General features: G+C 39.1%; 1 protein-coding gene and 9 non-coding genes across 10 annotated transcripts in view; 1 reads left to right on the forward strand and 9 right to left on the reverse strand.

The window, feature by feature from the left end:
- LOC120802795 (cilia- and flagella-associated protein 54-like) overlaps positions 1 to 13,462 on the forward strand; it is a 38,007-nt gene extending 24,545 nt beyond the window's left edge. Inside the window, 3 exon segments of the mRNA XM_040150955.1 lie at positions 11,442 to 11,588; positions 11,721 to 11,841; positions 12,946 to 13,462. Coding sequence (XP_040006889.1) covers positions 11,442 to 11,588; positions 11,721 to 11,841; positions 12,946 to 13,124 — 447 coding nt within the window. The 3' untranslated portion in view covers positions 13,125 to 13,462.
- Positions 905 to 977, reverse strand: trnar-acg. The gene has a single exon. It is a non-coding gene; the product is annotated as a tRNA-Arg (tRNA).
- On the reverse strand, positions 2,463 to 2,535 carry trnar-acg. Its single transcript has one exon. It is a non-coding gene; the product is annotated as a tRNA-Arg (tRNA).
- trnar-acg lies at positions 4,030 to 4,102 on the reverse strand. Its single transcript has one exon. It is a non-coding gene; the product is annotated as a tRNA-Arg (tRNA).
- trnar-acg lies at positions 4,814 to 4,886 on the reverse strand. Its single transcript has one exon. It is a non-coding gene; the product is annotated as a tRNA-Arg (tRNA).
- trnah-gug lies at positions 5,123 to 5,194 on the reverse strand. The gene has a single exon. It is a non-coding gene; the product is annotated as a tRNA-His (tRNA).
- On the reverse strand, positions 5,599 to 5,671 carry trnar-acg. Its single transcript has one exon. It is a non-coding gene; the product is annotated as a tRNA-Arg (tRNA).
- Positions 6,383 to 6,455, reverse strand: trnar-acg. Its single transcript has one exon. It is a non-coding gene; the product is annotated as a tRNA-Arg (tRNA).
- On the reverse strand, positions 9,437 to 9,509 carry trnar-acg. Its single transcript has one exon. It is a non-coding gene; the product is annotated as a tRNA-Arg (tRNA).
- trnah-gug lies at positions 9,746 to 9,817 on the reverse strand. Its single transcript has one exon. It is a non-coding gene; the product is annotated as a tRNA-His (tRNA).
- Positions 13,463 to 15,728: the final 2,266 nt, after the last annotated feature.

Raw genomic sequence — 15,728 nt, forward strand, 5'->3', positions numbered from 1 at the left:
CTTAAGCTGTATACACTCAGTTTGCAGTTTAAAAGGTAGAGCTACCTATAAGTAATGCATTCTACTACAACAGCTATACATTACATCCTAAATTCATGAAGTTTTGTTCAAACTGTTTTACAGAGGTGTTGATTTTACTTTATGATCAGTTTGGAATCATTTCTGGTACTGTTGAACTGTGCATTATACAGAGAGGTGTGTCTGTTATTTATCCTACCCTCGTTGATGTAAATACTGTGGACAAACTGATAGATATAACTGTGCCTGACTGTAACTGAAAGGCTCAAACGCTTTTTTGACATTTACCTATTATTTCATTACTTTCACCGTTAAGTTTATTTTGATACATAGTATGTAGAGGAGGAGTTTTGGAGATGAAGTGTAAAGTTAAAGTCAAAGAAATGCAACAAAAGAGTAAACCTTTCTGCTGTTGACGTTACCTGGATTCAAACCAGGGTTGCTGCAGCCACAACGCAGAATACTAACCACTATACGATCACGGCCACTTGGTAGTTGAGTGCCTCGTTGTGATAGCATTTTTCCAGCTCTGAATATCAAAGGTACTACTGTTTTATCTCTACGGGTGTTCCGTAATTAGTTACACAAAGAGTCAAGTTTAAAGGATGATTTATCTAGCATTGTTGAATATAGTCTTCATGGAAAAATTTTGTCTTTAAAATTAAGGTGACTGGTGAGTAAAACTCAAAAAGAGCATGATAACTGTCACTAATGGATTGAGATGCATTCTAGCAGATGTTGAAAGGCCCTTTACTCATCATTTTGCTGCTTTCAGCTGTTAATTTGTTTGGACACACAGTAAGTAGAGGAGGAGTATACGATCACGGCCACTTGGGAGATTTTGAGTTTTGGAGATGAAGCACTAGCAATATGTTATAGTTTACCTCGAGCTAGCCAGGAGTCGAACCTAGAATCTTCTGATCCGTAGTCAGACGCGTTATCCATTGCGCCACTAGCCTTACCTTTTTTGAATTATTAGAACAGGTTGGGCGTCAAGGGATAGCAAGATTACAGTTGGGGTCTTGTGTTTTGTAGACAAGTGCAGAGAATGCTGACCCACTGACCTGTATTGTTGGACAATAAGGAGCCACATTCAGGAAAATGTGCGTGATCAGTCCAGTTTAAAACTTTGTAAATGGAAGCAGAGGCTGGAGTATATTATGTACCAGGACAAAGAGTACAGCTCTCTGCTGTTGCCGTGACCAGATTCAAACCTGGGATGCTGCGGCCACAACGCAGAGTACTAACCACTATACGATCACGGCCACTTGGTAGTTGAGTGCCTCGTTGTTGTGATAGCATTTTTCCAGCTCTGAATATCAAAGGTACTACTGTTTTATCTCTACGGGTGTTCCTTAATTAGTTACACAAAGAGTCAAGTTTAAAGGATGATTTATCTAGCATTGTTGAATATAGTCTTCATGGAAAAATTTTGTCTTCAATATTAAGGTGACTGGTGAGTAAAACTCAAAAAGAGCATGATAACTGTCACTAATGGATTGAGATGCATTCTAGCAGATGTTGAAAGGCCCTTTACTCATCATTTTGCTGCTTTCAGCTGTTAATTTGTTTGGACACACACTAAGTAGAGGAGTATATGATCACGGCCACTTGGGAGATTTTGAGTTTTGGAGATGAAGCACTAGCGATATGTTATAGTTTACTTTGAGCTAGCCAGGAGTCGAAACTAGAATCTTCTGATCCGTAGTCAGACGCATTATCCATTGCGCCACTAGCCCTACCTGTTTTGAATTATTAGAACAGGTTGGGCGTCAAGGGATAGCAAGTTAACAGTTGGGGTCTTGTGTTTTGTAGACAAGTGCAGAGAATGCTGACCCACTGACCTGTATTGTTGGACAATAAGGAGCCACATTCAGGAAAATGTGCGTGATCTGTCCAGTTTAAAACTTTGTAAATGGAAGCAGAGGCTGGAGTATATTATGTACCAGGACAAAAGAGTACAGCTCTCTGCTGTTGCCGTGACCAGTTGAACCACGTTGCTGCGGCCTGGCAGAGTACTAACCACTATACGATCACGGCCACTTGGTAGCTGAGTGCCTCGTTGTTGTCATAGCATTTTTCCAGCTCTGAATATCAAAGGTACTACTGTTTTATCTCTACGGGTGTTCCTTAATTAGTTACACAAAGAGTCAAGTTTAAAGGATGATTTATCTAGCATTGTTGAATATAGTCTTCATGGAAAAATTTTGTCTTCAATATTAAGGTGACTGGTGAGTAAAACTCAAAAAGAGCATGATAACTGTCACTAATGGATTGAGATGCATTCTAGCAGATGTTGAAAGGCCCTTTACTCATCATTTTGCTGCTTTCAGCTGTTAATTTGTTTGGACACACAGTAAGTAGAGGAGGAGTATACGATCACGGCCACTTGGGAGATTTTGAGTTTTGGAGATGAAGCACTAGCAATATGTTAAAGTTTACCTCGAGCTAGCCAGGAGTCGAACCTAGAATCTTCTGATCCGTAGTCAGACGCGTTATCCATTGCGCCACTAGCCCTACCTGTTTAGGATTATTAGAACAGGTTGGGCGTCAAGGCATAGCAAGTTAACAGTTGGGGTCTTGTGTTTTGTAGACAAGTGCAGAGAATGCTGACCCACTGACCTGTATTGTTGGACAATAAGGAGCCACATTCAGGAAAATGTGCGTGATCTGTCCAGTTTAAAACTTTGTAAATGGAAGCAGAGGCTGGAGTATATTATGTACCAGGACAAAAGAGTACAGCTCTCTGCTGTTGCCGTGACCCAGATTCGAACCACGTTGCTGCGGCCACAACGCAGAGTACTAACCACTATACGATCACGGCCACTTGGTAGTTGAGTGCCTCGTTGTTGTGATAGCATTTTTCCAGCTCTGAATATCAAAGGTACTACTGTTTTATCTCTACGGGTGTTCCGTAATTAGTTACACAAAGAGTCAAGTTTAAAGGATGATTTATCTAGCATTGTTGAATATAGTCTTCATGGAAAAATTTTGTCTTCAATATTAAGGTGACTGGTGAGTAAAACTCAAAAAGAGCATGATAACTGTCACTAATGGATTGAGATGCATTCTAGCAGATGTTGAAAGGCCCTTTACTCATCATTTTGCTGCTTTCAGCTGTTAATTTGTTTGGACACACAGTAAGTAGAGGAGGAGTATACGATCACGGCCACTTGGGAGATTTTGAGTTTTGGAGATGAAGCACTAGCAATATGTTATAGTTTACCTCAAGCTAGCCAGGAGTCGAACCTAGAATCTTCTGATCCGTAGTCAGACGCGTTATCCATTGCGCACCAGCCCTACCTCTTTTTGATTATTAGAACAGGTTGCGTCTCAAGGGATAGCAAGTTAACAGTTGGGGTCTTGTGTTTTGTAGACAAGTGCAGAGAATGCTGACCCACTGACCTGTATTGTTGGACTATAAGGAGCCACATTCAGGAAAATGTGCGTGATCTGTCCAGTTTAAAACTTTGTAAATGGAAGCAGAGGCTGGAGTATATTATGTACCAGGACAAAAGAGTACAGCTCTCTGCTGTTGCCGTGACCCGGATTCGAACCACGTTGCTGCGGCCACAACGCAGAGTACTAACCACTATACGATCACGGCCACTTGGTAGTTGAGTGCCTCGTTGTTGTCATAGCATTTTTCCAGCTCTGAATATCAAAGGTACTACTGTTTTATCTCTACGGGTGTTCCTTAATTAGTTACACAAAGAGTCAAGTTTAAAGGATGATTTATCTAGCATTGTTGAATATAGTCTTCATGGAAAAATTTTGTCTTCAATATTAAGGTGACTGGTGAGTAAAACTCAAAAAGAGCATGATAACTGTCACTAATGGATTGAGATGCATTCTAGCAGATGTTGAAAGGCCCTTTACTCATCATTTTGCTGCTTTCAGCTGTTAATTTGTTTGGACACACAGTAAGTAGAGGAGGAGTATACGATCACGGCCACTTGGGAGATTTTGAGTTTTGGAGATGAAGCACTAGCGATATGTTATAGTTTACTTTGAGCTAGCCAGGAGTCGAACCTAGAATCTTCTGATCCGTAGTCAGACGCGTTATCCATTGCGCCACTAGCCCTACCTGTTTTGAATTATTAGAACAGGTTGGGCGTCAAGGGATAGCAAGATTACAGTTGGGGTCTTGTGTTTTGTAGACAAGTGCAGAGAATGCTGACCCACTGACCTGTATTGTTGGACAATAAGGAGCCACATTCAGGAAAATGTGCGTGATCTGTCCAGTTTAAAACTTTGTAAATGGAAGCAGAGGCTGGAGTATATTATGTAGAAGGACAAAAGAGTACAGCTCTCTGCTGTTGCCGTGACCCGGATTCGAACCACGTTGCTGCGGCCACAACGCAGAGTACTAACCACTATACGATCACGGCCACTTGGTAGTTGAGTGCCTCGTTGTTGTCATAGCATTTTTCCAGCTCTGAATATCAAAGGTACTACTGTTTTATCTCTACGGGTGTTCCGTAATTAGTTACACAAAGAGTCAAGTTTAAAGGATGATTTATCTAGCATTGTTGAATATAGTCTTCATGGAAAAATTTTGTCTTTAAAATTAAGGTGACTGGTGAGTAAAACTCAAAAAGAGCATGATAACTGTCACTAATGGATTGAGATGCATTCTAGCAGATGTTGAAAGGCCCTTTACTCATCATTTTGCTGCTTTCAGCTGTTAATTTGTTTGGACACACAGTAAGTAGAGGAGGAGTATACGATCACGGCCACTTGGGAGATTTTGAGTTTTGGAGATGAAGCACTAGCAATATGTTATAGTTTACCTTGAGCTAGCCAGGAGTCGAACCTAGAATCTTCTGATCCGTAGTCAGACGCGTTATCCATTGCGCCACTAGCCCTGCCTGTTTAGTATTATTAGAACAGGTTGCGCGTCAAGGCATAGCAAGTTAACAGTTGGGGTCTTGTGTTTTGTAGACAAGTGCAGAGAATGCTGACCCACTGACCTGTATTGTTGGACAATAAGGAGCCACATTCAGGAAAATGTGCGTGATCTGTCCACTTTAAAACTTTGTAAATGGAAGCAGAGGCTGGAGTATATTATGTACCAGGACAAAAGAGTACAGCTCTCTGCTGTTGCCGTGACCCGGATTCGAACCGGGGTTGCTGCGGCCACAACGCAGAGTACTAACCACTATACGATCACGGCCACTTGGTAGTTGAGTGCCTCGTTGTTGTGATAGCATATTTCCAGCTCTGAATATCAAAGGTACTACTGTTTTATCTCTACGGGTGTTCCTTAATTAGTTACACAAAGAGTCAAGTTTAAAGGATGATTTATCTAGCACTGTTGTATATAGTCTTCATGGAAAAATTTTGTCTTCAATATTAAGGTGACTGGTGAGTAAAACTCAAAAAGAGCATGATAACTGTCACTAATGGATTGAGATGCATTCTAGCAGATGTTGAAAGGCCCTTTACTCATCATTTTGCTGCTTTCAGCTGTTAATTTGTTTGGACACACAGTAAGTAGAGGAGGAGTATACGATCACGGCCACTTGGGAGATTTTGAGTTTTGGAGATGAAGCACTAGCAATATGTTATAGTTTACCTCGAGCTAGCCAGGAGTCGAACCTAGAATCTTCTGATCCGTAGTCAGACGCGTTATCCATTGCGCCACTAGCCCTACCTTTTTTGAATTATTAGAACAGGTTGGGCGTCAAGGGATAGCAAGATTACAGTTGGGGTCTTGTGTTTTGTAGACAAGTGCAGAGAATGCTGACCCACTGACCTGTATTGTTGGACAATAAGGAGCCACATTCAGGAAAATGTGCGTGATCTGTCCAGTTTAAAACTTTGTAAATGGAAGCAGAGGCTGGAGTATATTATGTACCAGGACAAAAGAGTACAGCTCTCTGCTGTTGCCGTGACCCAGATTTGAACCACGTTGCTGCGGCCACAACGCAGAGTACTAACCACTATACGATCACGGCCACTTGGTAGCTGAGTGCCTCGTTGTTGTCATAGCATTTTTCCAGCTCTGAATATCAAAGGTACTACTGTTTTATCTCTACGGGTGTTCCTTAATTAGTTACACAAAGAGTCAAGTTTAAAGGATGATTTATCTAGCATTGTTGAATATAGTCTTCATGGAAAAATTTTGTCTTCAATATTAGGGTGACTGGTGAGTAAAACTCAAAAAGAGCATGATAACTGTCACTAATGGATTGAGATGCATTCTAGCAGATGTTGAAAGGCCCTTTACTCATCATTTTGCTGCTTTCAGCTGTTAATTTGTTTGGACACACAGTAAGTAGAGGAGGAGTATACGATCACGGCCACTTGGGAGATTTTGAGTTTTGGAGATGAAGCACTAGCAATATGTTAAAGTTTACCTCGAGCTAGCCAGGAGTCGAACCTAGAATCTTCTGATCCGTAGTCAGACGCGTTATCCATTGCGCCACTAGCCCTACCTGTTTTGAATTATTAGAACAGGTTGGGCGTCAAGGGATAGCAAGATTACAGTTGGGGTCTTGTGTTTTGTAGACAAGTGCAGAGAATGCTGACCCACTGACCTGTATTGTTGGACAATAAGGAGCCACATTCAGGAAAATGTGCGTGATCTGTCCAGTTTAAAACTTTGTAAATGGAAGCAGAGGCTGGAGTATATTATGTAGAAGGACAAAAGAGTACAGCTCTCTGCTGTTGCCGTGACCCGGATTCAAACCTGGGATGCTGCGGCCACAACGCAGAGTACTAACCACTATACGATCACGGCCACTTGGTAGTTGAGTGCCTCGTTGTTGTGATAGCATTTTTCCAGCTCTGAATATCAAAGGTACTACTGTTTTATCTCTACGGGTGTTCCTTAATTAGTTACACAAACAGTCAAGTTTAAAGGATGATTTATCTAGCACTGTTGTATATAGTCTTCATGGAAAAATTTTGTCTTTAAAATTAAGGTGACTGGTGAGTAAAACTCAAAAAGAGCATGATAACTGTCACTAATGGATTGAGATGCATTCTAGCAGATGTTGAAAGGCCCTTTACTCATCATTTTGCTGCTTTCAGCTGTTAATTTGTTTGGACACAGTAAGTAGAGGAGGAGTATACGATCATGGCCACTTGGGAGATTTTTTTTTTTTTTTGAGATGAAGCTAGCAATATTATATTATAGTTTACCTTGAGCTAGCAGTCCTAGAAATCTCTGAATCTTCTCTGATCCAGAGTTATACATCCATTACTAGCCCTACCTACCCTTTTTTTTTTTTATTATATAGAACAGGGCAAAGCAAGGGATAGTTAACAGTTGGGTCTTGTGTTTTGTTTTTGTACACAGAGAATGCTGACCCACTGACCTGTTGTTGGACTGTAAGATGGACAGGGAGAAAATTCAAAAAAATGTTGAAAAAAAAAAAAAAAAAAAATGGTAAAAAAGGGAAGGAGATATTGGAGTATATAAAAAGAGTACAGCTGCTAGTACAGCTCTCTGCTGTTTGCCGGTTGCTGCTGAACGCAGGTTGCCTACTAACCCACTATCCACTACTCACTCGGCCACTTGGTAGTTGAGTGCCTCGTTGTTGTGATAGCATATTTCCAGCTCTGAATATCAAAGGTACTACTGTTTTATCTCTACGGGTGTTCCTTAATTAGTTACACAAAGAGTCAAGTTTAAAGGATGATTTATCTAGCACTGTTGTATATAGTCTTCATGGAAAAATTTTGTCTTTAAAATTAAGGTGACTGGTGAGTAAAACTCAAAAAGAGCATGATAACTGTCACTAATGGATTGAGATGCATTCTAGCAGATGTTGAAAGGCCCTTTACTCATCATTTTGCTGCTTTCAGCTGTTAATTTGTTTGGACACACAGTAAGTAGAGGAGGAGTATACGATCACGGCCACTTGGGAGATTTTGAGTTTTGGAGATGAAGCACTAGCAATATGTTATAGTTTACCTCGAGCTAGCCAGGAGTCGAACCTAGAATCTTCTGATCCGTAGTCAGACGTGTTATCCATTGCGCCACTAGCCTTACCTTTTTTGAATTATTAGAACAGGTTGGGCGTCAAGGGATAGCAAGATTACAGTTGGGGTCTTGTGTTTTGTAGACAAGTGCAGAGAATGCTGACCCACTGACCTGTATTGTTGGACAATAAGGAGCCACATTCAGGAAAATGTGCGTGATCAGTCCAGTTTAAAACTTTGTAAATGGAAGCAGAGGCTGGAGTATATTATGTACCAGGACAAAAGAGTACAGCTCTCTGCTGTTGCCGTGACCCAGATTTGAACCACGTTGCTGCGGCCACAACGCAGAGTACTAACCACTATACGATCACGGCCACTTGGTAGTTGAGTGCCTCGTTGTTGTGATAGCATTTTTCCAGCTCTGAATATCAAAGGTACTACTGTTTTATCTCTACGGGTGTTCCTTAATTAGTTACACAAAGAGTCAAGTTTAAAGGATGATTTATCTAGCATTGTTGAATATAGTCTTCATGGAAAAATTTTGTCTTTAAAATTAAGGTGACTGGTGAGTAAAACTCAAAAAGAGCATGATAACTGTCACTAATGGATTGAGATGCATTCTAGCAGATGTTGAAAGGCCCTTTACTCATCATTTTGCTGCTTTCAGCTGTTAATTTGTTTGGACACACACTAAGTAGAGGAGTATATGATCACGGCCACTTGGGAGATTTTGAGTTTTGGAGATGAAGCACTAGCGATATGTTCAGCAATCTGAATATCCAGGTACTAGCTGTTTTATCCCTACCTCTTTTGATTATTACAGGTTGGGCTCAAAGGCAAGTTAACAGTTGGTCTTGTGTTTTGTAGACAAGTGCAGAGAATGTGTTCACTGACCTGTATTGTTGGAATATTGGCCACATTCAGGAAAATTCAGAAAAATGCGTGATCTGTCCAGTTTAAAACTTTGTAAATGGAAGCAGAGGCTGGAGTAAGTAGAGTACCAGGACATTCTGCTGCTCTCTGCTGTTGCCGAATTCATGTTTGGCCACAACGCAGAGTACTAACCACTATACGATCACGGCCACTTGGTAGTTGAGTGCCTCGTTGTTGTGATAGCATATTTCCAGCTCTGAATATCAAAGGTACTACTGTTTTATCTCTACGGGTGTTCCGTAATTAGTTACACAAAGAGTCAAGTTTAAAGGATGATTTATCTAGCATTGTTGAATATAGTCTTCATGGAAAAATTTTGTCTTTAAAATTAAGGTGACTGGTGAGTAAAACTCAAAAAGAGCATGATAACTGTCACTAATGGATTGAGATGCATTCTAGCAGATGTTGAAAGGCCCTTTACTCATCATTTTGCTGCTTTCAGCTGTTAATTTGTTTTGACACACAGTAAGTAGAGGAGGAGTATACGATCACGGCCACTTGGGAGATTTTGAGTTTTGGAGATGAAGCACTAGCAATATGTTAAAGTTTACCTCGAGCTAGCCAGGAGTCGAACCTAGAATCTTCTGATCCGTAGTCAGACGCGTTATCCATTGCGCCACTAGCCCTACCTGTTTAGTATTATTAGAACAGGTTGGGCGTCAAGGCATAGCAAGTTAACAGTTGGGGTCTTGTGTTTTGTAGACAAGTGCAGAGAATGCTGACCCACTGACCTGTATTGTTGGACAATAAGGAGCCACATTCAGGAAAATGTGCGTGATCTGTCCAGTTTAAAACTTTGTAAATGGAAGCAGAGACTGGAGTATATTATGTAGAAGGACAAAAGAGTACAGCTCTCTGCTGTTGCCGTGACCCGGATTCAAACCGGGGTTGCTGCGGCCACAACGCAGAGTACTAACCACTATACGATCACGGCCACTTGGTAGTTGAGTGCCTTGTTGTTGTCATAGCATTTTTCCAGCTCTGAATATCAAAGGTACTACTGTTTTATCTCTACGGGTGTTCCGTAATTAGTTACACAAAGAGTCAAGTTTAAAGGATGATTTATCTAGCATTGTTGAATATAGTCTTCATGGAAAAATTTTGTCTTCAATATTAAGGTGACTGGTGAGTAAAACTCAAAAAGAGCATGATAACTGTCACTAATGGATTGAGATGCATTCTAGCAGATGTTGAAAGGCCCTTTACTCATCATTTTGCTGCTTTCAGCTGTTAATTTGTTTGGACACACAGTAAGTAGAGGAGGAGTATACGATCACGGCCACTTGGGAGATTTTGAGTTTTGGAGATGAAGCACTAGCAATATGTTATAGTTTCAGTAAGCTAGCCAGGAGTCGAACCTAGAATCTTCTGATCCGTACTCAGATGCTTTATCCATTGCGCCACTAGCCCTACCTATTTAGGATTATTAGAACAGTTTGCTACTCTTTTATCTCTACGGGTGTTCCTTAATAGCATAGTTACAAGAACAGTCAAGTTTGAAGGATGATTTATCTAGCACTGTGTATATAGTCTTCATGGAAAAATTTTGTCTTTAAAATTAAGGTGACTGGTGAGTAAGACTCAAAAAGAGCATGATAACTGTCACTGATGGATTGAGACGTTTTCTAGCAGATGTTGAAAGGCCATTTACTCATTATTTTGCTGCTTACAGCTGTTAATTTGTTTTGACACACAGTAAGTAGAGGAGTTCTAGAGAAGCACTAGCAATATTATGTAGTTTACCTCGAGCTAGCCGAGGCAGCAAGGGATAGCAAGTTAACAGTTGGGGTCTTTTATTTTTTAAACAAGTGTAGAGGATGCTGACCCGCTGGCCTGTAAAGTAGGGCAATAAGGAGCCACATTCAGGAAAATATGTGTTGTGAGAACAGCATGGCTTTCACACGATTGCATGTTAACAGTCTTGTGGTTAATGTAGGCGGACACATTATCCAATCTATCTCCAAATATATAGATTTATTTTATTACATGTATGTTTGTTGGATGGACATCTTAATGCCACAACTGAATTAATATTAACCTGAGAGAGTTTTTTTAAATGGCTTAATTTACACAATTGAGTCAAGTCATTCAATGTCTTTCTTTTTTTTATTTCTTTTCCCATATTTGTTCGAGACAACTAAGTAGCTAACATTCTGCAATGTAGAAAAACAACTCACAGTAATGTTGTACATTAATATAATAAATAGTAAATAAATAACATAAAAGTTTTATACATCCTATATCGCCAGAATGGCAGAGAGAATTGTGTTTTGTTGCCTTTGTTCTTTACATCATGGTTTTTGTGTTCACTCGTATTATTATTATTATTATTATTATTATTATTATTATTATTATTATTATTATTATTATTATTATTATTATAATGCGCTGGTCATCATGTTATTCCCTGTTTTCAAGAATATATTTGAATTCCGGAGGCATTTATTTCTCTTGTTCCTGCTTTTAATTCTTGGATTTGTAATTCTGATTGTTGATTGTTTAATGATTTAAAGTAATCACAGTGCTGTTTCGTTCTGTTTGACTATTCATGTGTGTAGGAAGCAGTGAGCCTACTGTCAGGACGGACATGCATACCACCAAGGTCCAGTGTGACTCTGGCTCGGGCTACTTTGCTGCTCAGCGACCTGAGAAGAGTACAGAGCACCACACTTCTAAAGCTGACACAGAAACTACTGCAAAAACAGGTACACAAACACACAGACATATATATATATATATATATATATATATATATATATATATATATAAATAAATATTCAAAAAGTAAGCAAAGCTTAAAACATTAACACTTAATCCTTTTTTTCTGTTTTTTTCAGCTATGTATTTTTGGTGAGAATGTGGTGTTGGATGATGGAAAAGTGTGTTTCTCTCCTCCCGTACCCAGCAACATCTACCTCCCATATCTCAGCATACTGGATCAGACCACTTTGCGAATTGGTAAATAAAGAACTTGACACATTTTTAAAAAATACTTTTTGTAATTTTTATGGAAACAAGACAAAGAGTCTTTGAGGCTGTACTTACGCTAGCATTAGCAGGCTAAAATATTCACAATAACAGTGTTAACATATTGTAATTTAGCAGTTAATGTTTAACATGATCACCATCTGAGTTTAGCATGTTAGAACTTTAAAATTTGCTGGTTAGCACTTAACACAAAATACAACTGAGGCTGTCATGAGTTTTCCAAGTATTTGGTAATACAACAAAAGCATTGTACAAAGTCAAATGTTGAACTGCTGTTGGTGCTGGAGAAAAATTCAAATTATCACCAAGGTCATTAGGATCCATCCTCAGAGATACTGAATGTCTGTAGAAAGCTGCATGGTAATGTATTCAATGGTTGTTGAGATATTTCAGTCTGGACCAAAGTCACCGACTGACCAACTAAATGACAGACCGACATAGCATCCCTAAAGCAACGCCACTAAAAAAAAGACAAACACACACACACACACACACACACACACAAAAACATGATCTACACAGTCTGAAATTTAAAATCTCAAAATTTATCTCAAACTGACTCCATCCAAAAAAATGGAACATGGACTCCAGCTCCATGGTTCAAATATAAAATTTTACACAAAATCCATTGAGAACGTCCATGGTGTCTAACTAATAATTATTTTCATTATCGATAAAATCTTACCATTATTTTCTAAAGTAGGTGATTCACTGTTGGGCCAATAAAATATCAGTGACAATATAGTGACAACTGCCTGTCACATTTCTTTTAGAGCCCAGGGTCCAGATATTCAGTAAACTCTCATTGAAGACCAAGAAAACCAACACATTTACCAATTTGAGAAGTGGGAACTAGAGATTTTTTTGCATTTATCTTTGAAATTACCTAGATTATTAATCAACTATTTGATTGACAATTAACAATTCCATTACTTGACAATTCAATAATTAATTGACTAATTGTTTTCGCACTACTCTAATGTCAGAGAAGCAGCTATAATTATTTGCAGTGCATACATGCAAACTCAACACCCAGTTCCTCTTACATTACTCTATCTTGAACTGTCTCTGTAGGTCGCATCCAGGATCTCAGTGCCATGGAAATGCCAGTGTCTGCACAGTCATTAGAATCCACTTCCAGGCAGCATTCGCACAAGTCCAGCCAGACTGAGAGAGACTCTCAAGCACCAGTTCCATCTCTGAGAAATCCAAGCACCTCCAATCCTAGAAGCCCACAAAGCTCAGCCGGATAGCCAGAATAGAATAACACCAATGAGGTGTTGCAGTTAGCAGTGCTCTCTCCCAGCCCTGTGCCTATTGAGAAACATAGCTGGATTCTGAATTGGGTATAGAGCCACTAGCATGTGTCTTTGTTTCTGTTCCTTTGGAGCATGTTTTGTTAAAGAGAGTTAGAGTTAGAGTTAGATAGTTAGAGTTAGATAAGAAGATCAATACCACTCTCATGTCTATCAAACTACCATGTTAAGTTATGATGATGTTACATATATATATATACTGTAAAGTAAGTAACAACCTTGAAACTTTAGCATCTGAAGAAAGTAGTGCCTTAATCTAAACTCATTCAACAGCACTGGAGGTTTATGTTGTGCAACAGAAGTTGAAGTTTGCTAAGTTCGACATATATAAACTTTATGAGGTGATAATATGTGATTGCAGTGTTTACAGCTTTTTTCAGCTGCCCTCAAGAGACTGAAAAATCAGCTATTGCAGGTTTAACAAAATTAAAGAATTCCTTATGAAAATCTTGTTACTATAGAAGGTATATGGGCTCATAACAGTCTAGTATTTGGTTGGTTTGCTAAGTCATGCAAGCTGTATGCTTTATGAGATTTGGTGGAAGTCCCCATTAAAGGATAAGTTAACTTGACTGTTACATGACTCTCTATGATTAAAACTGTAAAGCACAACACAGTCAGCTGTATCAGCCTTCTGCCATGTGTGATTAACAATTTAACTGTATTTTTGACTCTTGTATGCAAACCAACACAAATGGACACATCTTACTGATGGCTAACAGGAGGGCATCACCCACTCTGGCCAGCTGCAATGCATTCTGGCCCATGTAGTCCACAGCGTTGACATTCAAGTTGGGCATGGAGCAGCATACGCCGCACCTCTGGTATGTTGCCATACTCAGCTGCCTCCAGGAAACGCTGCTCAACCTCTGACAGGCTGATTGAAGGAGCAGAGAACATGTGGGCAGGACCACGAAGAGCCCGGCATCGTTTAACAGCACTGAGACGAGCCATGAGCTGTCTCTCAGAGCTGCTGTGGCTGCCAGAGAGTCAGGGGACATAGACACACAGTATATATTGTCCAAATGATAACTTATATGCATACACATAAACCCTTACGGAAAGGACACTTCACGTAGGCCCTACCTGTTCCCAGTTTCATCTCATTTTAACATTAAACATTCATAGGATTTTATCATTAATTCTACTTATGTTGTGGTAATACCACAACAAATACAGTTAAGTAGTTTGGGAATGTTCAATATCTGGCAAGAAAGCCCACTGAAAAGACATAAAAATAATATAATAAAAAAAATAATAATATAAATATGACTTATTTGACTACAGTACATATAAAACTACACAGAGAGCCACTGAAGTCAAACAAATCACGAGTCAAAATCAAACCAGAACTTTTTATAGTTGTAGTATTAGACACTAATTTCCCAGTTTAGATTTGAAAGATTACTTTACAGGAACTGGAATCTTAACTGTATAATGAGTCATGTTCAACTTTTCACATTAATGTACAAAAAAATTCAAAAACAATTCTACTGGGCTGTACATTTTTTGGGAAGACACTGAAGAGAAACCAGATCCTAATGACATTATGCTGATGGACCGTTCACTGATTGACAGAAACTATTCTCTTTTTGCAAGTAACTGCGAAACTGGAAAGTATACTACAGTAATGTAAACTAGCACCAATTCAATTAAATCTTCACATTTTTTCTGACATATAATCATCTGATACAGGCTCCTTTTACAATGTTCAGTGTTTACAGAGATCAAACTGTGACGGTTGCTGTCTCATACTGTGAACCATGCAGTAAACATGCTGTATAAGATAATCCTTGAAGGGTATGGGGGACTTTTAAAGGATTCTGGGTAACATCACAAACATTAAGAATGTAATTTTGATCTCCGCCAGTGTATTTTTCGTGGACTTAATAGTTGTGGACCATGTATGTTGAAATCAACAAGTTTTTAAATGACTGTGCACTGTAACTATCACTAGTGACCGTGTATCACTCACTATGGGTCATAATAAGCTGCTTGCACAAATGACCTCTGGGATCATTTTTCATGGGAGGGCAGTCTTGAAAAAGAGGGGTCTCAGGAGCATTTAACTCTCAAACAATGAATGCTGTCATTTGCTCATTTTGATAAGGTTTTTGTTTTTGTAAAAACTTTTCTGTGAGGCGCTATCTGTGAGTCAGTGAGTATTCGTTGTGATCAGGTGGATAGGCAGCATCTGTTTGTCTGTCCTGCTTTACAGAGAAACAAGATGAAAACTTTGCACTCATTACATAAAATTACAAACAAGGATCTAAGCAAAAGATCAATTACAAGGTTGAATTAAAAACACAAACACTGAAACAAATACTATGGTAAACTATTATGCATTCCACATGTAGTATTAAATCATGGGCACACTTAACATCTAACTGACAACACAGAAGATCTTTAAAAAAGTATCCTAAACAGTAGGAAAATGGTTGTACAATACAATATGACAATACAGCAAGTTAAGACTTTATATATATATATATATATTTACAGTAATTTGAGAAAAAAAATAAAAGAATGTACCATGTGGAA

The sequence above is a fragment of the Xiphias gladius genome, chromosome 17, assembly GCF_016859285.1.
Source record: "Xiphias gladius isolate SHS-SW01 ecotype Sanya breed wild chromosome 17, ASM1685928v1, whole genome shotgun sequence".
NCBI classification, from domain to species: Eukaryota; Metazoa; Chordata; class Actinopteri; order Istiophoriformes; family Xiphiidae; genus Xiphias; species Xiphias gladius.